The sequence below is a fragment of the Colletotrichum graminicola genome (assembly GCF_000149035.1).
Source record: "Colletotrichum graminicola M1.001 genomic scaffold supercont1.17, whole genome shotgun sequence".
Classification (NCBI taxonomy): domain Eukaryota; kingdom Fungi; phylum Ascomycota; class Sordariomycetes; order Glomerellales; family Glomerellaceae; genus Colletotrichum; species Colletotrichum graminicola.
The window spans coordinates 464,139-485,649 of NW_007361021.1; the positions used below are offsets into that span (position 1 = coordinate 464,139).

Here is a 21,511-nt window from a genome sequence, read left to right on the forward strand (position 1 = left end):
ACGCCAGTGAGGCCCCAAGAACGGGTGAGGTGACTCGGTGATTCGAGGTGATGAGCGGGCGATTGCCTGGTCGACGCCAGGTGGTGAGCGGTGGGTGAGCGAATGAATGACACACCCTTTTTTTTCGGCTCAGCAGCATCTCAGGCCGCAAAGCTCTTTCTTGCCTTAAACGCGGGTTCCGTACCTCTCTCTTCCTTCCCATGTCATGCCATCCATGCCTGTCTGTTGCCTGTCTGTTGCCTGTCCGTTGCCTCTCATCCACTCGGTCGAGGCAGGTGCGGTGCGTCTTTTTACGGACGAGGCGGGGCGTCAAGCGGGAAGTTGCTGCCACCAATTTCAGCGTTGTGGCGTTAGTACGATACGATACCCCCTCCGGGTTCTTGGACCAATTGCTACGAGGGGATCCAGAGCAAGGATGGGATCTTGCTGTTCTGAATTCTGATTACGGTGCTGGTGCTTGGAAACTGGAATTGCCCATTCTGGACAGCCCGATGATTAGTACCAGTGAGGTAGTTCGTGCAGCAGTACCTCCGAATATTGATTGACGATGATGGGGTCGTGGCGTCAACGTCCCCTTCTTCCTCAATACTTTCCCCCCCTGACACCTCAACTCTGTCTGTGCTCATTTCCTTACATATCGTATCTTACGAAGAACTACTCAATAACCGCTTGTTCCTCCCAGACCTTGCAACACGCTCAGCTCATTCTTGTGCATTTCCCGGCGGGTCTTGGTGGTGGTGTCACTTCTCACTGACTCCGGACCGACAACGACTCGAGCAGTGCAAGCCTTGTCGAGGCCAGGAATGGTGAGGTGAGGTATGGAGGGGTATGGAGGGGCAGCTCACCTGCTTACTAGCGAGAGAAGGTGGAAAAAAAAGTCAGCTACGGCACCTTATCCCTGGCCCTGCTCCTGTTGCTGGTTTGCCCCTCGTTACATCACACACATAGCTACCCCCCCGGTCCAACATCAGGTCCGATACCCCCCGGTGGACTCACTCACTGCCACGACCACCTCCCCATGCAACCACGACCACCATGATCCACGCCAAAAACAAAACAGAAAAAAAGCTCTGGCACCTTCGATGCTCCAGCTTATCGCTCACCGTTTCCAGTTTATTTTGGTCAATGCTGTCGATTGTGATTATTATTATCCGCCTCAACTGGATCCAAGACACGATATGCCACAGGCACACCTGGTTCAAACGGCTCGTTTGCCCCTCTCACCGTCCATCCCGCCATACCGCGCCAAAGCTTTCATTCTCCGCCCCCCTCCAAGGGTCCGATCTTAGTCCCCCCCTGCCACCGCATTCTCTCCTACAGTCTTACTCCAGTCTGGCTTAGCTACCTATGAATATCGACAGCTCCATAAATCACTCATCAATGCTCCATTGTCCAACCCGCCAAGCTCGACTGAGCACAGCTAATGAAACACTCTGCCTGGTGCATGAGGCACTTCCAGCCTCGACTCAGCCGGTCTTAGCCCCAAAGAGACAAATGGTCGAGAAGGGCCGTTTACGACTCCGTTCTCGGTACCCCCCATATGGACCGCGCCATATTTGGCTCTGTCGTCTGTCTACTCTACGTTAGAAGCTCAGGATGCATACGCGAAAGGGAAAGGAACCACTCCATTCATGCTCATCCAACCCCTTCCATTAAACTCGTGCGTATGCACAAGCGCTCGACTACCAAGGGTGTTGGCAGTTGTGTACACCACCCATTCTGTCATTTTGGGGGGGGGGGGGGGGTTCCTGGCCAGCTGCTTGAACTGCAAACCCCGGTCTATCAAAACAAGGCTGGTGCGTTGCGGCGGTTGGTGGGGCCCGAGATCTGCCTTTTGACTCACCCAACCCAATGACCAGTCCGGTTGGCCCGATATGCCGGAGCATCACGGCTTCGTCGGCCCCAAGAGCTCCTGGCTTCGCCTATATCGTCTCTGGAGCTCCCGAATGCTTCGGAACTGATGACATGGCTACCGAAGATACCCGCCAACGTCAATGCCGCGGCCGAAGTATTTACCGTCGGCGGCCCAAGTAAATATTGTTGCCAGCCGCCCGACATGGCCGAGGTCAGATCATCTTCCATGGTCCCAACATCGGTTGGCCTGGCATGATATGACGCTGTCGTCATTTCCGGTCCCTTTTTGGCAAGGCACAACCCCTTGAATGATATTCTGGCCGTACCACGGCGTAACTCAAATGAATGAGCTGTCACTCGGTGAAATCCTTCGGTCCAATAGAACGGGCCGATATTCAATGGCCAGATTGCGTCAGATCATGAGACTGAAAACCGCAGAAATTCGCCTCCAGCTTATCAATCTGACATTCCAAGGGCGCACGTTACCAACCGTATCATCAGCCTTGTGGCTAGGAGGATGTTACTGACGCTCGTCCCGTTCGGAAGCCCACATCATCACAGCTGGCCCTTTCTCATGCTCCGAGCCCACCCTCAAATGGGTACTCGCGACTTACATGGACCACGGCAGCAGGCGTGGCTTCTTGGGGATCGAGAAGGCTTTCCGACAGGCCCCGTTTGCCGCCAGCTGCCCCGGAATGGTGCGCCCTCGTCGAGGTTCGACCCGACCTACCCCAGATTTCTGCTCCGGTTCCTCCCGACCGCTGCCCCGATGCCGTACATGAGCTACAGTTTGCCGAGCCGGGGTACAGGACCTCGTGCCTGGAGATCTGGGACTCGTCTCACCTAGCAGCGATTAGCCTCAGAGATTCTTCTTCAAGGCCTGGGGTTCGTGTCCGAGTCGGTGGGGCCACTTGCCAGCCCGCATCGCAAGCCGGGTAGCTGCGGGTTGGGTTGCGGGCGTGTAAGTCAGGCTTCACACAAAGCATTCTGATTCCTATCGAGTCGTCATCTATCCGTACTCTTGAGTTTGCATAATTTGTGGGTTATATCTTTTGCGGCTACCGCGCTGAAGCTAGCGTTCGTGACCAACAGCGTGAGATTGGCCTTCATGAGATGTCGCGACCTAGAGACGAATGTGCCAACAAATAATTCATCTCCCACGACGGGGTCGTGATCCAGTTGTGGATGTTCGCGTTTTTTCTTCTCTGTGCTAACGGCATGATGGCCCTGTCCACAGACCCCATCCTCCAACTTGAACGGGGAAGGACAAACCCGTAGCGTTACCGTTGGGGTCGAAGTATCCTCGGCTTTACACTATGGTACCGGTGAACATTATTCACCTCGGTGAATTGTCTTACACCGAGTCGACCTGCCCCACCGGCCCTAATGCTTGCTCAAGTTCGGCGCAACTGCTTCTCCGTGCATTATTAATCAAACGTACAAAGTTATGCTGCTGACAAGCGGTACCCCCACGGTTTCCCCCACGCATCACCTTATCGCCGCGTCTTCACCTTGGAGGGTGACGGCGAAAAGGAGCCTTCCTCATCGTCGGACATTCAAATAGACTGATCGCCGAAACCAGGCATCGGCGCAACTATTTGGGAGTCATGATGTTCCCATTGACACAGTTTCTACCCCGATCGTCTGCTTGCCCTCGATGATGTCACTCTTATTGTTATTAATGACAACTTTGAGAAGCAGTTTGCAGGCGCGAGCGCTGTCGAGGTGCATCGGCGATTAGCATATCGCCCGTGGTGTAAGCGACTGTTCTGACGACATATCGGGGTCCCCGACGCCGGCTCCAACATGTTAAATCCAAACCGCCTCAACTCTGGTTACACGATGAAGCCATTCACAGTTGGGTTCGTTCGTACGTATAAAGGTAGGCAGGTTCGTCGGGGGCTTTCGGTTGAGGTCAAAAGCATCAGCAACAACAAAGTCAGAAACCCACATCAACGAAGCATCTCTTAGTTCAACCGCGAAGCACCATTGAACTCACTTACAGGGAGTTCCGCCTCACTTCAAGCAAAATCACAAGAGTCGACGCAAACACGATGACGTCTAACCAAACCCTTCTCTTCACCGGCGCCAACGGCTACATTGGCACCCATATCGTCAGCTATGCTCTTGAAAGGGGCTATAATGTCCGCGCAACAGCCCGTTCAGAGTCCTCCCTTGCCAATCTCCGCGCCCTCTTCCCTATATCCGCGTACCGCCTCTCCTTCGCCATCGTCCCAGACATCACGGAGCACGAATCTTACAAGGACGCCCTCGCCGGCGTCACAGGCATCATTCACGCCGCGTCTCCTTTCATTCTGAACCCCAAGAGCAACGAGACGGACCTCTTACGGCCAGCCATCAACGGCTCTGTTGCCATCCTCGAGGCCGCGAGGCAGTACGGGCCCGACGTGAAGCACATCGTCAACGTCTCGTCTTTTGCTTCCATCGTCGACATGTCCCAGGGCTACCGCCCGGGATACACTTACACGGAGAAGGACTGGAACCCGATGAGCTACGAAGAGGCGTCCAAGACGGACAGCGGCGGCGAGGCGTACTGCGCCTCCAAGGCCCTCGCCGAGAAGGCCATGTGGCGCTGGATGAGCGAGAACCAAGCCGTGACTTTCACACTGGCCAGCGTCTGCCCGCCTTGGGTGTTCGGCCCTTACCTCGGCACGCCCGACCTCGACCGCCTGAGCGAGTCGATGGGTTTTCTCTGGAAGCTGGTTGACGCGAAGGAGGTCCCACCGACCGACTTTGGCGGCTGCGCCGACGTCCGGGACGTCGCGCGGGCACTGATCGGCGCGATAGAGACGCCTGCGGCCGGCGGCGAGCGGTTCCTCGTCGGCGGCGGCTTCGACTGGCAGACTGCGGCCGATGTCATCCGCGAGGAGGTACCCGAGGTCAGGAGCAGGGTTCCCGAGGGACGGCCGGGATACGGCAAGACGGAGGAGCGGTACTCTGTCGACGGGGGCAAGGCCGAGCGGATCCTGGGGCTGGAATACACACCCCTGAGCGCTACACTGGGCGACTCTATCCGGCAGCTGCTGGAGGTCGAGAAGGCATCCAAGTCTTCTTGAGACGAAGGCAGGTCTTTCAATTTGTCAAGTTTTGTTTCTTTCGGTTCCTAGTTCTCGCAGCAAGGAGTTTCTTTGTGTAGAGGTAATAAAATCATCATATAGACTCTAATTTCAACAGCCGTCTCGGCCATGTAATATCAAGTCCGCTCCCACCTTGGTGTAGCGTCTTCGCTAGAAAAGAAAAGAAAAGATATCGATCGCCCTACCATGCGTTTGATATGCACCTTTCTATCGTAGTAGAATGCCCAGGTCCTCCCCCTTCTTGTAAGTCCCCCTTCAGTAGCGGCCCGTGGGCTCGACGCCATTGATGTCAGCAAAGGGATCCCAATCGGCGGCGTTGGGGATGTATTCCATAATCCTGCTGATCTTGGTGGCCATCTCCTCGCCGTAGATCTGGTGGATGAAAGCGATGATCAAATCCAGACCGGAAGTGATCTGGGGATTTTGAAATTTTAGTACGTCTTCAGAAACATGAACCGCTATAACACCCAAAGCAATATGCGGAAAAGATGCGGGGAGATAATACTTACACCAGACGAAGTCCAGACGTTGCCGTCGTTCACGTACCGCGCCGGCGAAACCCACTTCACGTTCGGCCCCATGTCCGTGATCAGCTTCCAGGCCGCCTTGTTCGTGGTGGCACTCTTGCCGTCCAGGACCCCCGCGCGGGCGGCGAAGCTGGTGCCCGTGCAAATGGTGATGAGATGCTTCACGCGGGGGTAGTAACGCTTGACGTACTCGACGATGGGCTCCAGGCCGGGGGCGCGGATGCCGGGCCCACCGGGGACGATGAGGACGTCGAGGTCGAGATCGTCGTAAAAGGTGGCGGTGGGCTGGATCGTGGGCCAGAAGGACGAGTTGAAGGGATTCATGCCGGCGGCCTGCGGGGCGGTGGTGACGGGGTCGAGGGTCGCGGCGACGAGGTGGAGGTTCAGGTGGCGGTTCTTCGCGACGAGCTGAAGGGCGTCGAGGGGGCCGAAGATGTCGAGCATGTCCATGGCCGGGAAGACGATGGTGCCGATGTTCACGGGCTGCGAGGTGGTGTTCGTGACCGGCATCCTGAAGGGGCGGCGGATAGGGTGCAAAGGGGGGAAGGGGTTCCCGGCGACGAGGAACGTGAGTGTTGTCGCCATTGCGAGGACGGAAAAGCGCATTTTGGTTGTTTGATTGGGTCCTGAGTGGTTGTAATGAGGAGGAAGAGGGAGAAACTTGAAGGTAAGGTGAGACTCGAAGGCCTCAAAGGTAGAGACAGAGTGAAATACTGGAAGTCGCGTGAGGAAAGAGCCCGGCGAAACAGGAGAACTGTGAGCAAATGCCGCTGCCCTGAACTGCAGTTATGAGTAGACCGAGCCGGCACACCGCAGAGTATATATCGTTTCCATGTGTCGCATCCGCCACCGAGCAAACCATGTGTGAAAACCGATAGATGGACCCAGGGCCCCCGGATGATTCATGCCAATCACAACGAGATGTTTTACAGCCAAGCCCACGAGGATGTCAGGGGTTCAGGACGGCATTCCGATCCCAAAGGAACACCGCGACGTGGCCCAACGTGAGGGGGGGATCCTGCAATAAAGACGCGACATAATGCTAGGCTAAAAGCTCGATATGTTAGCTTGGCAGCAAACCAGGGGAAAGTCCACCAAGGACTGACAGCTTATTGTTGGAAGAGGCGCTTTATCAATTTGAGCTGCTTCCGGCATTTTTCTTGGCGTTTTCTCTGCGCTTACCCTCCTCATTTATTTTCCCTTGCCTTCTCGCGCTGCCCATCCCGCCCCCTTCCCTGTCTGCGCGCGCAGACAACTTAGTTGTAAGCAGTTTTGAAAGCCCGTGACACCTGTCGTCCGCTTCGAGTGAACAAAGCCGTGGCTTGCTGCGGGGCCACAGTTGTAAAGAAATGGACGGGAGAGCTGCAATAACTCGCAGCGGCCGATATTCAAGGGTGTGTGTGTGTGTGTGTGTGTGTGTGTGTGTCACCGCGGTGTATGAGGTTCCGGGTTTCCTGGTGGGATTGTTAGCCGAGTTTCCATATTCAATATCACGCAGGGGCGCTCATTGGCCGCTTTGTGACGAGCGTACTGCAAAGAGCATCAAGTACCGGAGTGAGGACATGGGCTCCTGACGGCTAAGTGGCTGCCGGTATCTTGAATGTGGAGATGTTGGGGTGATAGCAAACACCATTGATACTGCATTGACCTAGCCAAAGGATCGAATTGAGGTTGATGACGGGTGGGGGTCACCGCCACCCGGCCCGGCCCGGCTGCGCTGTTGATCTCCGACGGACCCCCGATCGGACGTCCAAGCTGTTAGGGGCCGACTCGGGGCCAATGGTGATGGGCCGATCGTCTTCAAGCTACCCAGTTTGATAATAGAACCTTGCGAACTGTTTCGAGTTCATACTGGTCTAAGCCATCTGTTCGCCCAAAACGCCCTATCGAATGGGTAGCGAGGAGCAACAAGCTGTGTTCCAAGTATGGTACACGAACAGCCTTCCTAGAGCACTGCTCTCAAGTTCATTTCTAGACTAGCAAGTAGAGCACGCTCAAAGTCCAGGTAATTGAGGTTGTTGGGTTTGGGTCCTGGCCGCATCTTTGCCACGCTGGAGATTCGCAGGCTGTTCAGCAATCAAACCTCCAGTGATCTGGGTGATCGTCCCTGCCATCAAACGTTACTGATGCTGGAATCATGTCTGTAGAATCGAAACGAGACTGTCTAAGATTCGGCATGACCCCCGGTGTGTTAGCAATTCGTTACGGCGCCTGAAACCTGTAAAGGCTTTGCTATTCGGGACCGCGTATGCGCCATATATCAATTTTCAAGATCTTCCGTCCCCCCCTTTACGACAATCGTTTTGTTTCTCTAGATCTCAACGCCAGATTGCTCTGCCCAAGCCAAGTACTACAATACAAAGGCGTACATCCATAGCCGGTCATGCATCGCCTCATGCTCTATACAAGGTACAAATCCTTCTAGCCATTGAATGTTTATGCCAGTACCGCCCTGCAACGTACAACAGTGTCCATTCGTGTATCTTCCCGAAAGTGTCTGTCTATCTAATAAGGCAAGACCGTCCCCAAAACACCGCCCAGTACACCTCGCACACGAGACTGGTTCTCGTGGATGCAGGTAAACACGACTGCCGTGCTGGCGGCAAACACTAGCGTCTCCCTCCACTGCTTGTCCATGCCGTAACGCCTCGGCAACAGAGTCGCCATGGCTCGCGGCGCGACGAAGAGGGCCATGTCCTTACGGCGGCTGACGGTCTCGATGAGAACACTCCAGCCACACAGGCAGCACCCAGTACGGATGCAGATGCCAGCGTCGATCTTCTGACGCGCCGCCACGTCCCTACCGATGAGGTGAGGCCCGACCCTTGTTCGGGCTAGGCAGACGCCATAATAAAAGAGCGTGATGTATGCGCCCAGGAACGCCGACGACCGCGACGCCGAGAGCAGCACTCGCAAGACGCTCTTCTTGTTAATCGGGCCCCGGAGGAGGAGGGCCATACTCAAAGGTAGATACATGGCCATGGACCATTTCCACGACCGGTAGAAGCGACTGATGGCGTGGAGCTCGCACGAGGGGCCGCAGCCCATGTGGACTATCTCGCAAGGGATCGGGATGGATTTTGATGGGTCGCCCCAGTCCATCGGCCACTTGTACTTTTCGCACATGCCCTGCAGCAGCTCCGCCTGCTCGCTCCGGCCGTAGGTCATGTCACCGACGCGCAGCTTCTGGAGGGCCTCGATGAGCCGCATATCGACGTTGGCCGCCGAGCTGATCCATTTGTTATAGGCGCTGGGTAGCCGTGAGGGGTGGTAGAACCATGCCCACATGATGAAGGCGCACGAGGTGACGAACAAACAGGGATCGGTGAATCTGCCGACGATCCACTCCGCCTGCGAAAAGTTAGCAACTAGACTCTCGAAGAATACAAAAGCAAGAATGCCAACCTTAGTCCAGCTTCCCTGGGCAATGCGGCTTGCGCGTCTACGGGCCCAAAGCTCCCCAACAACGACATCGAGTGCCCGTGTTAGTGTGAAAAGGGTCAGGTCAAGAGTCCGTCCAGCATATCGGACTTCCTTCATTTCAGCCCCAGGAGGAAAGTCAGACTTGACTGGAACATGTTCCGTAAAAGCCGAACTCTTCTTGGATTGCAGCAGCTGCAGGCTAAACCACGCAGCAGTGAACGTAGCGCACCATCTGGCCAATCTGGCTCGAGTGTTAATAACCAATGGTCCGTGAGCAACACCGCGATGGATATATTGAGTCTACGAACCTGGTGCGTGTTTCTTCGGCAAGGCCCTTGATACTGCGCTGGAATAATTGCCGAAGAAGTTCCTATCAGGATGGAGGTGTTAGTGACCAAGGACAAGTCAAGCCATACGAGGCAAACATAGTTGGAACGCCAGGCTTTTGGTTGCGAGTGGCCTAGGAGCAGAGGAGTATGCCAGGGGCGCAACCCTCTTTCAGCTAGTTGACGACACAGTACCCCGCATCTCTTGCATAGCCGGCATTCAACTCCGGTTTACTAATATCGGGTGGACAAACCTCCAATAAGGTGCTGCCGCCAACTAATACGGCGCAAAAGGTTGGGAAACGCTGGGGATCTAGACCAGTAAGGACAATTTGCCTGAACCTTTCCACAAAACCGTCGCACTGTCCATTCTCCTTTGAGACTCTACGGCGCTTCTTGGTAATGTATTGCATCAACAGTGTCAAGATCCTGGGGGCGACAGCGGAAGCATAGCCAAGCAGATACGCCCGAAGAAGGGGCCGTAGGATTGGCGGGATCCCAGGTAGCTCAATCAGGCTTTTCCGACGAATTTTCATCTGACTCCGATGTATCATTGCGGAGGGAGAAGGTGTAACAACAGCCATGAGGCTTCGGCGTCAACTGCCGGACGTCGAATTCGGAATGGTCCCTGGGGCAGAGAATCAGCGATGCGCATTGAAGTTAGCAAGCAATGCGTCTGTGCACCCCAGAGGGTTATGGCAATCATGTAATTGCACAATAGCGTCGGGTTCTAGCTGCGAACTTGGTTGATTAAACTGAGTTCAATAGAAGGGGGTTTGAAAAGAAAGATGTGGCTGAAGATATGGTTGCTCTGGGCAAAGACATCGACCAGCAAAGTGCGAAGGTAGGGAGGCGTACCCGCGGTTGAACCGTGGTAACGCATGAACTACCTTAGGTAATGGAGGGATAGACACGACAAGCGGATAGCCTGCCCGCTTCGTATGGAGGGTACTCCGTACGAATCATGTTGCGTTGCGAAACTGACGAGGTGAGGACAGGTATCTGGTTAGAAGACTAAGCTCCGGCGTTGCCCCGCTGGGCTCGACTTCACTTGAAGTTGTCCAGATACCTCGGATGCAGCTAGGCACGATCTGCGGGGGGGGGGGGGGGGGGGGAACCTCGGCATGTATGTAGCAGGGTATTGTACAATAACAAGACAGCATACAAATGATATTCATGGACTATCGGGCGCGTCTTACCAGGGTAAGGTAGCCAGATTGCTCAATTGGCTCGTCGAGTGTCGTGAACGAACGGTCCTCCACAGAGAGCTGGCCGACACCAAGGGCAGAGCTGGAACTGTGCTCTAGTGTCGAAAGTATGATGTGTCCGTACCTTGCGTGGCGCGAGATGAAGAGGACGGGAAATTGTGGGGAAATATCGCGTCCCACGGCGTAATGGAGGGTAGGATGGGCGACGTACGTTGTCTAGGAAGAGTATAAGGAAGGCCAGGGTGGTTGTGACGATTGGATCCTTCGGCACTCCCCCCCCTGGAGAAGAGGTTGAATCTGGCAAACGTGACCGAGGTAGGTCACTTCTTCCAGTCAAACTACTGTCAGATATGATTGGCCGCAGGATTGTTTCGATCAGCTGGCTTGTCACGCGGAGATTCACGCTGTCAACCAAGGAAGACAAAAAGATGGCAATAAAGGACAGACTGGACGCAGCTAAGCCACATTGGGGCTTAGGCACAGCAATCCATGCGAGTGCGAGGGCATTCAATAAGATACTTCCATCAGGGTCTGGAGTTTGTGCGGTCGAAGGGAACCTGAAGGGAATTACGTTTTGCGTTGGCTCGGCAGGTGGCAGGCGATGCTAAACAGGGGACGGATGGGGGCCCTCCCTGAGTGCTTGTGAAGCGCCGAGTGCTTTAAAGAATCGATCAATGCGATCGACTGGCCGTCGGCAAGAAGGTCGGCGATGGCTCCGTCTGCGCTCTCTCAAAGGGCGAAATAGCCAGGCAGAGTCGAGCGTCGAGTGTCGAGTGTCGACTGGGCTCGTGGGCGGTAAACACAGACAGGCTGGGACAACCAGCCGTTTCGCATCGACTGAGGCTGTGTTTGTTTCTTTGTCTCGATGTTTCTTAGCAGAGGCTGGACATGCAGTGTCTGTGAGGTGCCTTAGCGGGATCCGTCGACGCTAGCAAAAGGCGTATCGGCCGGTGAGGCCGTCAAGATTCCCAAAGGCTGAAGCAAAGCTGCTGCGGGCGAAGCGACAAGGGTAGATCCAGGCTCAGTGCCGGGAGAGGAAGGGACAGGGCGAAGCGGTGTTACAGATGCAGTTCCAGGCGACAGTTGGAAGCAACGAGTTTGGCCGAAAAACGAGTAGATGAGAGGAAGGAACGTGAAAGACAAAGGTTGAGTCAAACAAACTTCTCAGGGCGGGTTGCGGGACGGATCCCTCGAAAGCTACTCCAAGTTGAGATGCGGTACGAATAAGTGCTGGGGAAAGCTTAGGGTGCGACAATGCGGAGCACCCATCCAGTACGATGTACGATGTACATCGGGGATGGCGCCAAGGAATTTCTGGGGCAGCGAGGTGGGGAGGGGATGACACTAGAACATGACCGACAGCGTGAGACAGCGGGAGGAGGAAGAGGAGGAGGAGGGAGGGATTGAGATTGAGGAGAAAGTGAGAGAAGTTGGCATGTGATGCCCCGTTAGAGAGCACTAAGCGGATAAGGCAAGTAAATACCTAGTGGTGAGATGCATCAACCCCGAGGCCGCTAGGTGCGCCTGATGAAATGGTTGAGGTGGGACCCGACGAACAAATCAGAACCGGTTATGGGCCTGTCTGCTGACCGCCCTTTGTACGACCCCAAGCCCGCACAAGTGTTCTTTGTCAGCAATACCGGAGTACCGTTTTAACGATATACTCGGATTGTCTCATGTCCGCGCCTTAGGTGCTGTATGGCTTTGACACCGATCTTGCCTACCTAGGTATTCCTTCCCTTTCTCTCATCGAGCCTCCCGTTCCTGTCCAGATGTTGGGCAGGCGAGGGCAAGAATTCAATCAACCGGCAGCTTCCCACTTGGTGATGGCGAGTTGGGCCAATTACGATAGCCTATTTCCAGGAGAATTAAGCACACTCACTCGCCCGTATGGAGGCCGTGCCTGTTGTGCCTGCCTCTGTAACTATCTACCTAGGAAGGTAGGTACCTTACGTGCGACATACTCCATACATAGCACAACTACGGATACCACTACTACTATTACTACCTACCTACCTACCTAGGTATGTATGAACCTGTTTGATACAGCAGCAGCTGGTAGGTATCTACTTACTTGCGGAGGCTTGCAGAGCGATGCAGGTGACCGTGCCGCCATCCTAGCCAACCCCACTCCTCCCTCTCGCCCCGCTGCAACCTACTGGCTACTGCGTACCTGCCCTGTCCTGCCCTGTCCGCTGCCCTGCGACTCCCTCTTTCTCTGTCGCTGTCTCTGTCTCTGCGTTCTGGCAGCACTGGCTCTCTCTCAACCATCCACCCCCCCCCTGGTCAACAACAGGGGTGGATGTTTGGCTTGTTGGTGCCCCAGACCAATTCATTCTTTCCCGGTCATCCTTTTTGATTACCTGCTCGTCATTTCCCACCTACCTCCCCGAGGTACCCATCTACCTTTTACAGAAATAAATAAATAAGAACGCTGAAAAGGAAAAAAGAAAAGAAAATCCACATCACGGGTCTTTGGCTGCCGCCGTAGCCCCGTCCTTTTTCCGGCACGTCCTTCTCCCGATCTGTCTTACTTACGTAGCTTGCATCTGGCCAAAGGTGATTGGGGTTCCGTCTCACTCACACTCACCTGTCATCACTGGTTTCTGCTATCTTGATAACCGACCACGGTTGTTGCTGAACCTGGATATGCAAGTACACGGGTGAGGGAACCTCAACATCACGCATCCGCGCGCCCACGGCCGCCAGAAAGTCTGTTCGCAAAGCAGTCCAATGCTTCAAATGGGCTTCGAGCTCGCATCCCATCTTCGACATACCTATACACGTACCTTCCTCGTCTCCAAGCTCGCTCTCGCCAGAGTGTCGCCGTAGCCCTCCTCCCCTCCTGCATTCTCTACTTCTGCTGTTCGACCAGTCTCAAGGGTCTTTCCAGTATTCTTAGCCCTGCATGGGCCGTATAACCGTCCGCCGGGGTTAGACCTTGGAAACTACCCACGAGCTGTTCATTCCCGCTCGCTGCCCTACAGCTCCAGCTTTCTGGCCCACCTCACCGTCCAGCACCTACCTCCCCAGCTTTACCTCACCGTACCTTACCTTATACAGCACCCTTCCGACCTTTATTCACAAGGCCCCGTCCTCGCCATCCGACCTTTCTTCCCCCTCATCCTCAACCTCGTCCTCCCTAACCCCCCCTCTCGTCGGACGAGACGAGAACGAAGACATCCTTTCCCTTAGCACTAGGGATCCAGAAGCCCGGTGCGTTGCCTAAGCGCAGCCACCACCCCACTTCCGCCTCGACGTAACCCGCCAGGCGTCCACTTCCGACTCCTGCTGCTCTGCCACGGCGCGCACCTAAAGACAACCAAAACCACCCACCAACCTCTTCGCACTCCTATCAAGCAGCACCATTGCGGGCTCTGCTGCCGCAACAACAACAATCCGCCACCCCGCCAAATCACAAGACAGCCCAACGACTGCCCGCTGCCTACTTGACTGCCGCCGCTCCTCCGCACGTCCTCTCCCCAGCCCAGCCCAGCCAACCGAGCCTCTTCTTCGTCTAGACGCGCTGCGCTTTTTGATAGACACGTTCCGTTCCTCCTGCCATGCCCCTCTAGTATATCGGCTTGCCCAGAGGAATGCGCATCCTCGCCTCCGAGTCGCTCGCATTCATTCTCTCCTCACTTTTCATGAAGCCTCATCGCTCAACGTCTCTCTCTACCAGAAGCAGCACATCCGACGACTACCGTCCATTTGCCACAAGACGCACCCATGCTCGCCATACAACGTCCCAGGATGGGTTCGACGCAGCCGTCAGACCCGAATTTGCCCTTCGGCTGTAAGTCTCCCCCCTTCCCGCCTTGCGCCAAAGTCAAATGTTCGCTGACTGCCTCCCCAGATGCCGTTGATTCTTCTCAAGACTTCTTCCTCGACCCCCCCGAGCCCGCCCCCGGCGCACCTCTCCTCTCCGACAATGACACCAAGCTACTCAGCTCCTTCTTCGAGGACATGACGGCCGACCACTACAACCTACCATCGTTTGGTGAAGGCCTCAACTTCAGTGATGCCTGGTTGGATCTACCACCCCAGTTTATGGGGACAGCCACGTCTTTTGGCCAGTCGCCCGCACCACCACCGCTCGCCTCCCCTGGGCATGCCATGACCCATACTGACTTTTCCGACATGATGTCAATGAGTTCAACTTTGATGCCACCGCCTCCCCCTCCTCCGTCACAGCAGCAGCAGCAGCAGCAACAGCAGCAGCAGCAGCACCACCACCACCACCACCACCACCACCAGCAACAACATCAGCAGCAACAACATCAGCAGCAACAGCAACCGCAGCATCAACCGCAATCACACCCGTCTCTCGAACAGCATGCCTCAGCCGACGTTCTCCAAGCTGCCAGCACATTACTACACAACGGTTCATCGTCAAGATCAAACGCGAGCGGGTCTGGACCGATGTTTGGCAGCAGCAGTAGGGATGTACCGCACTCTCTCGGGCCCCCAGTCGGCCACCTCAGACATCAGCCTATGGAGGATTTCAAGCGTGCTGAGCGCGGCAGCATAGCTCAGGCTAGCCTCGTTGACGACCACGAGAGCACCTTCGCAGACATGTTCTTCAGTCCCGCTCCGGGAGAGAGGGTTTCCGCACAACGGGCAAACCAGACTGCTAATATCGATGTCCAATGGGGCTCGGATGCTCGCTTCAACCGCTCCAACAGTTTCGTCCCGGACCCAAAAGAAACGTACGATGCTTTATCCAAAGTCCAGCTGAGATATATGGAGTGCCTCGAGCCAAGTCAAAGCACGGATAACACTCGCCCACCGAGCCCCAACTGCGAGCATGCGTTGGGAAAGGGACACAGTCGAAAGTCTTCGGAGATTCTGAAGAAGGAGGAAGACGCGGACGCTCCTCCGCGGAAGAGGAGGAAGAGCAGAAATACAAAAGAAGACCTCGACGAAGACGAAGAGGAAAATGGTATGGCAACAAAGGCGGCGAGGAAACGTAAGACCAAGGTCGATTCGATCCCCGCTACATCACCAACAGAAAACGGCACAGCCGGCCGAAGACGCAAGTCGGGCACGGGAGGGGCCAAGCCGCCCCGTGAGAATTTGACGGAAGCACAGAAGCGAGAGAACCACATCAAGAGCGAGCAAAAGCGCCGAACCCTGATCAAGGAAGGTTTCGATGACCTCTGCGAACTCGTGCCAGGCTTGAAGGGAGGCGGCTTCAGCAAAAGTACCATGCTGACCATGGCCGCCGAGTGGCTCGAAGATATAATGAAGGGCAACGATGAGCTCAGGGCACAGGAAACCGCCCTTGTGATCCGGTAATGAGAACGTAACTATACCCTGGAAATACGGCCATTATAACATGGGCGTACGACTGGTGCACTTCCCTGCCCCATGAGACGATGTCCGAATATTGAGCATGAGGTCTCTGTATCACATTGTTGGAACACTCTCTTTATGTGGTTAGAGGAAGAACACATCAAAGCCGGGGTTTTCCGAAGGGCAGCAAGTTGGATGATTATGAGAGTGATTTATGAGTATCCCGGCCTTGATGCGGGTCGTGTACGGGAGGCGACGATGATTTACATGCGGAACCAGATTTACCCAGATTCACCATTGTTTATCAGGGAAGGCTCTTGTAGTTGATACCCTTCACACTGCTGTTTTCATATTTATCTGCTCAATGAAAGACACTTATTTATTCTATACTGGAAACTCGTGGAAATAGCACAAGTGTCAGTTAGGAAGAAACTCGGCTCTTTTCTGATCCGGTTCAACTGTTGAGCTGATCTGCCATCTCAACTTTTTTCGCTCCCTGATGACTGACACACACACAAGAATCTGCAAGGGTTTGTTGCGCCCCAAACTTGGTACTCAGAGTCACCAGCTTGTTTTTGACATGTGAAAGCTCAGCTCGCGTGGTGCAGATGCACCCCGCAGGTTCCTCTTTTTTTTTTCTCCCCCCGACGTCGATCACGTACGCGTTCTTACTGGGTATTACAGCTTCCCACCTTTACCCAGCCGACAGGGTGGCACATTGTTTCACTCGAACCCGTGCCTGCATCCATTCCGCGATATTATTCCGGAGATGAAAGCTGCATGGTTGGATGCTAGTGTGGTACAATTTCTCACTACATTCTACAGAAGCCTTAGTTCGGGCGATATGTCACTGGCCCCTCCCGCATCTTGTCATGTGCGGTCGGTGTCTGCGGTAATGGAAGAGCGATGTGAAGGTGGGGTAAGCTGATGCGATCCCCCGCCCCCCTCCTCTCCAGAAAGGCTAGCCTACCGAAGGAGACTCGGATAGGAAGGAATCGGGGAAGGGGGATCTGAGCGGCTGGCGGTGACGAAGGCCGGGAGGGTGTTTCGATAAGGTCCTGTTTGGCAGCGATAAGGAAACGGTGTGCGTGAACAAAGGGACAAAGCGGTGATGGTAGCCTAGAAGGGGGGAGGGGGGACGAATAGTCTTCGAACTGGGCTGGGCTGGGCTGGGCTGGGCGAGCGAGTGCTCTCGACGAGGGAGGTGTTTGTGGCTGGCTGGCTGGCCAGGTTTCCTGATGGCGGCGAACGTATGTGGACGGTGTCTTGGTGCTGGACTACTGGCTAGTGCCCGCCCGTGGAGAGGAGGGGCTCTTGCACAGGTTGGATGCTGGCTGTGTGTCCGTACTACTTTGGCGTTGTGTCTGTTCTGCCCTGGACGGGAAACGAACGGTGACTAGAAAGGCGTGGGGTATCGTGAGGGCGGGAGCGCCGGTGACGGATTGACGACATCCAGGAGGAGGTGCTTATTCGAAGGCAAGCGGGCAGATGGGCGGGCGAAGGGGGGAGACGGTTGGAGGGGGAGGGGAGGAGGAGGAGAACGCTGTGTCGTGGGTCACGCTACCTCTGGGGCTAGGATTATTCCGGTACCCGATCCCTCCCCTTCCGCTCCGTGAGAAGGAGGAATGCGTCGTTTCGGGCTCTTTATTCTGTGAACGCTTTGCCTCTCTCCAAGTTGGTGCTTATTTTGTTGGGTTTCCTGATACGGTAACTTAGGGGCTTGGAGTGCTGTCTCTGCACCTTGGTTTCATGCGATGTCAGCGTTGATGATGACAAATGGCGTCTCAAGAGCCGCCTAACCCGACTTGCTTGGTACCTTGAGAAAACCTCTCTCTCTCTCTGTGTGTGTGTGTGTGTGTGTGTGTGTGTGTGTGTGTGTGTGTTTTGGGTGATATCCTATGAGAGGATCACCATAGAAGGTATGGTTGGTGGTATTGGTCTCGGGTTTCGTATGCTACACATGTTGGTAGTGTGAACCATGATCGTGAACTTCAGTGTCAACGTCAACACCCACCAACTTCATGTGATATTTGGAAGGTGAGAACCAATCAATCTGCGAGTCCACTCAGGAGTGCTTGCAAGGAGATGCTTGTGGGAAAGCGCCAGCCTCCTCCCCCCTCCACTGCCGGGCTATGGAAATACGCCAGTCGAACCACTCAGAGCAACCCATCAAAGAGTATCATGTATCACTTTTAAGGCTCGGAGATTGGACTTCCCTTCCATACCATCGGCCAGTGAAGTCCTTTTTCTGCCTATGGGATTCTTGACGACATGAGTTGGCTTGAGTAAGTTATGCTCTTGCCGTCTTGTGCATATGGGTTGGTTTCACGCTATACTTAGGAGTTGTTACTTTCTCTGTTATCAGAAAATGAAGTAGGCAAGTATAAAAGCCACACACCATAGACCGGTCAGTCATGCAGGTTGTGAGAGTGGGATGTCCTGCAATAGATCCCAATCCCAGCCCGACAGCCCAACGGCGTTGCAGTACAATTGCGAAGATAGTAACACAAACAGTATCGGCACCGAATCATAATGACGATGAAATTAGCTGATAAGTAAGCTGACAAAACATGTGTGAACCTGTTCGCATGTATCAATCGTTAACCTTCCTCCGATGAGGTCATCGTGTCGGCAGCATGGGGGAGGAGTGCTCTGGTGCTTGCCCTGAGTTATCATAATTAGCTACCAGAAGTTGAAATTGGAATGTTTGCAAACCCGGACATGAACTTTGCAGTTTTTCCTAGTGGTCGATCAGCGGCATACAGTCCCTCGGGGCCGGACGTAGCCGAGCCCCCGGAATCTTGGCCTCCGGCAAGGCCGGCGAAGCTAGTACAACTGCAGACCTTGCCAGCGGCATTTACACCATGGCACTACAAATCATACAGTGCATCATTTTTGTCTCGTCCGGCTTATTCCTTTCCCTAGAAGTTAGAGCCCCTGTGGGTGTGGCGCCGCTGACATACACCCAAGAAGCGGCAGTTGTTGAAGTCGGTTGGAGGGCCAATCTCGCCGCCAAGGCCTGAGGCAGGCCAGTTCGTCCACTGTTTCCAGATTACAGACGCCCTCTGGCCAGAGAATCCAAGATATATCAGAATGGCACATGGAATGAGATACTCCGGGATTTCTTCGAAGGCCTCCTCGGACTGAAGAGAAAGATCAAGTGGTATATGCCACTACTCATTTTCGCTGCAGACATCCAAGCGCCGTTTGTGAAACAGTCGAGCACCATGGCCCGTTCTTGGGCTTGGAAGCCCTGGATTCTGGATGTTAGAGGCATCTGGGGGTTTGAAAATGTGGTTCGCAGACATCTTGTCGTCGAAGTGATGGTCTGAGGTAGTCCACGGATCTTAACAATGGACTAATGCTTGTGTAATATAATTATTGTTCAAGATGGATTTTATACCTCGGTACCAACAGGAAAGGATGAAACGCAAAGAATCTATATACAACTTCGAAAATCATATATCGAAAGCCTGGCCAACCAGATTCTCTGCCAAAGATATAATACTAATGGGAGAGATTCGGAGAAGATTGTCGATTGCCTCTACAGAATACTAATGCTCAAAAGGCAACTGAAACATTTCAGAATCGAACCACGTCGACATCTTTCACCTTTTCTGCATGTTTTCAAGCAAACAGAGAGCAAAAGAATAGAACGGACCCGACAGTGTGCTTCATAACTTCAAAGGAGAAGGCACGGCTAAAAATACCTCAACCAGATAAAAACACAAAAGCTAACATTGAGATTTGTGTCAACAACTGGCAAAACTTTCAGACTTATCCGGTAGGCTGCTTTTTGGCTTGGTAGGGACTCAAACCAAATGAGGATTCGACCTTTGAATCAGATTTGGTTAGGATCTAGTTGTCTATAGAACACTCGGTAAGCAATGAAAACAGTAAACCACTAGTCATGTCGGTAGACATGCATTTGATATAATGAGATTCACACCAGTCAATTATATGCCAAACGGTGTTGATGCATGAGATGGATAGACAGTTTCTGTAAGCCTTGGCAAAGCATTAGGCAAACGAAATTGATCAGGGTGCTGACGATACCACGGAAAAGCCAACATACTTAGAGTAGTACCAAGGCTGTACGCCAATAGTACCTGCCAACTGAACAATCAATCAGGTGAAAAAACATAGGAAAGTTGCTTGAAACTGTAAATTGGATGTTTCGATACGCTAACAATTCACCCCGTACCATCGGCTCTCTTCTAGCTACGAGTAGTAGCTAGACATCGGCTCCTCATGCTCCAGAAGTAAACCTCTTGATCTGGCTAGTATAATATTGCAACTCTGCAAATCCTAGGTCCTGCAGATGAAGTCATGAGTGTGCGCGTGACTGTGTGTTGAGTTGCTGGGAAATTCCTCTTCATCGACTTCCAACATGAGTTGTACTGTCATTCTCCTCATACCCAATATATGCAGATTAAGGGAGCTGATTGTGGATGCAGTCCTTCCATAGCTCTCAAGGTTGTCTATTCTGGGCTTGTTCGGCCCTAAGATGGTCTCTTGTCGCCATTAGCGCCTTGCCTAGGAGATTCCCCCCCCCAATGCCGTCGTTGAGACATGGCATGCTTTGCCGCGTATCCGATGCCCCATACGCGGTCTTTAGAGGCGGCTTCGCACAGCAGACGGTCGCCCGTGGACAGAAGCTTGCGTCCTAAATGTGGGTTCTGACTGAACTTTGCAATGTTGCCAGCTACAACGACTTCGCTCTTGACCTGGTCCCAATTCTCATGCGTAAAGCCGGCTGTTGCCCGTCCGTGGGCTTTCTGCTCCTTGGGGCTACTCGTTGAAAGCACGCGAGCTTGTGTCTCGTAATCGTGGAACCTTGCGGCCTTGCAGTACATCATGAACTGCTCGGCGCAGTTGAATGTGATGGCTCCGTGTGGGTCCGCATCGTCGACAACATGGCCAACTAGGCCGGAGATTTCTTCTTTGCTGACAGTGAAAACAGCTTTGTACCATTGGCAAAACTCCCCCCATTCCTCATTGGGCATGAAGAAGAATAGAGGGTTGTCGTTGACCTGGTCCTGGTTTTGTGTGTGTCGTTGAGTGTTGGATACAGCCATCGTGTTGGGGAGCGGGACGCGCGTCTTGACGATGTTGATTTTTGTTTGGATGGAAAATACGTCACCAGTTTGGGGTGGGAAGTACACGAGAAGTGATGGATGGTAGAACAAGAAGCTGCATTTGTGAGAGACGGCAGAACACTGGCTTGTGCAAATGTCGTTTCTTACTGCCGCCTTGCGTGGCGTCGGAAGCACTTTGCATACCATGGCGCGCACCTCTGTGCAAAAACTCAGATGACTACTAAATCACTTACACGGTACGTTTGAGTTTTGCCTTTGGGTTTACCACACCCGTGTACCACTGCTATGTAACAAGTTTGCGTGCCGGTACCCCCGTGGATCAATATCTCTTGTTTTACAGCTTTCATGCTTCATCACTTACTTCCTAGGCACCATCAGAGAATGTGACACTTTTGATTTTGAAACTAAGAGCACCTTAGGCTTGCTCTCGATCAGCAATGGTCTACGTTCCACCGGTGAGTTGTGCTAACCTGGCGATACTCAGAAGTCTGTTTCCTCTTGGTAAAATTAACCGGAAGCTAGGTAGTACTGATTCCGGTTGCTAGTCCTCACGCGCTAGGTATTATGTGACTTAATAGTGCAATTGGCTTCTTCCAAGGAAGAGTAGTCCGGTAGGGGACATTGTAATGTATACTTAATTGACTGTCGACTTGCTGCGGCTGCTCATCGCTTAGCGGTTGT

The 21,511-nt window shown here is 53.8% G+C and overlaps 5 protein-coding genes across 5 annotated transcripts; 2 read left to right on the forward strand and 3 right to left on the reverse strand.

Annotated features, from left to right (window-relative positions):
• Positions 1-3,908: 3,908 nt before the first annotated feature.
• Positions 3,909-4,931, forward strand: GLRG_05187 (NAD dependent epimerase/dehydratase; the record flags this gene model as incomplete). The annotated part of the gene is made up of 1 exon (XM_008095872.1): positions 3,909-4,931. The coding sequence occupies one exon, from the start codon at positions 3,909-3,911 to the stop codon at positions 4,929-4,931; it is 1,023 nt and encodes a 340-aa protein (XP_008094063.1).
• Positions 4,932-5,207: 276 nt separating this feature from the next.
• GLRG_05188 (DJ-1/PfpI family protein) lies at positions 5,208-6,064 on the reverse strand (the record flags this gene model as incomplete). The annotated part of the gene is made up of 2 exons (XM_008095873.1): positions 5,208-5,366; positions 5,462-6,064. 2 exons carry the CDS (start codon positions 6,062-6,064, stop codon positions 5,208-5,210), a joined length of 762 nt encoding a protein of 253 aa, XP_008094064.1.
• A 1,920-nt stretch (positions 6,065-7,984) lies between these two features.
• GLRG_05189 (uncharacterized protein) lies at positions 7,985-9,782 on the reverse strand (the record flags this gene model as incomplete). Its single annotated transcript, XM_008095874.1, has 4 exons — positions 7,985-8,830; positions 8,885-9,143; positions 9,211-9,272; positions 9,483-9,782. 4 exons carry the CDS (start codon positions 9,780-9,782, stop codon positions 7,985-7,987), a joined length of 1,467 nt encoding a protein of 488 aa, XP_008094065.1.
• A 4,383-nt stretch (positions 9,783-14,165) lies between these two features.
• GLRG_05190 (helix-loop-helix DNA-binding domain-containing protein) lies at positions 14,166-15,734 on the forward strand (the record flags this gene model as incomplete). The annotated part of the gene is made up of 2 exons (XM_008095875.1): positions 14,166-14,232; positions 14,293-15,734. 2 exons carry the CDS (start codon positions 14,166-14,168, stop codon positions 15,732-15,734), a joined length of 1,509 nt encoding a protein of 502 aa, XP_008094066.1.
• Positions 15,735-20,233: 4,499 nt separating this feature from the next.
• GLRG_05191 (uncharacterized protein) lies at positions 20,234-20,809 on the reverse strand (the record flags this gene model as incomplete). Its single annotated transcript, XM_008095876.1, has 1 exon — positions 20,234-20,809. The coding sequence occupies one exon, from the start codon at positions 20,807-20,809 to the stop codon at positions 20,234-20,236; it is 576 nt and encodes a 191-aa protein (XP_008094067.1).
• Between the last annotated feature and the right edge of the window lie 702 nt (positions 20,810-21,511).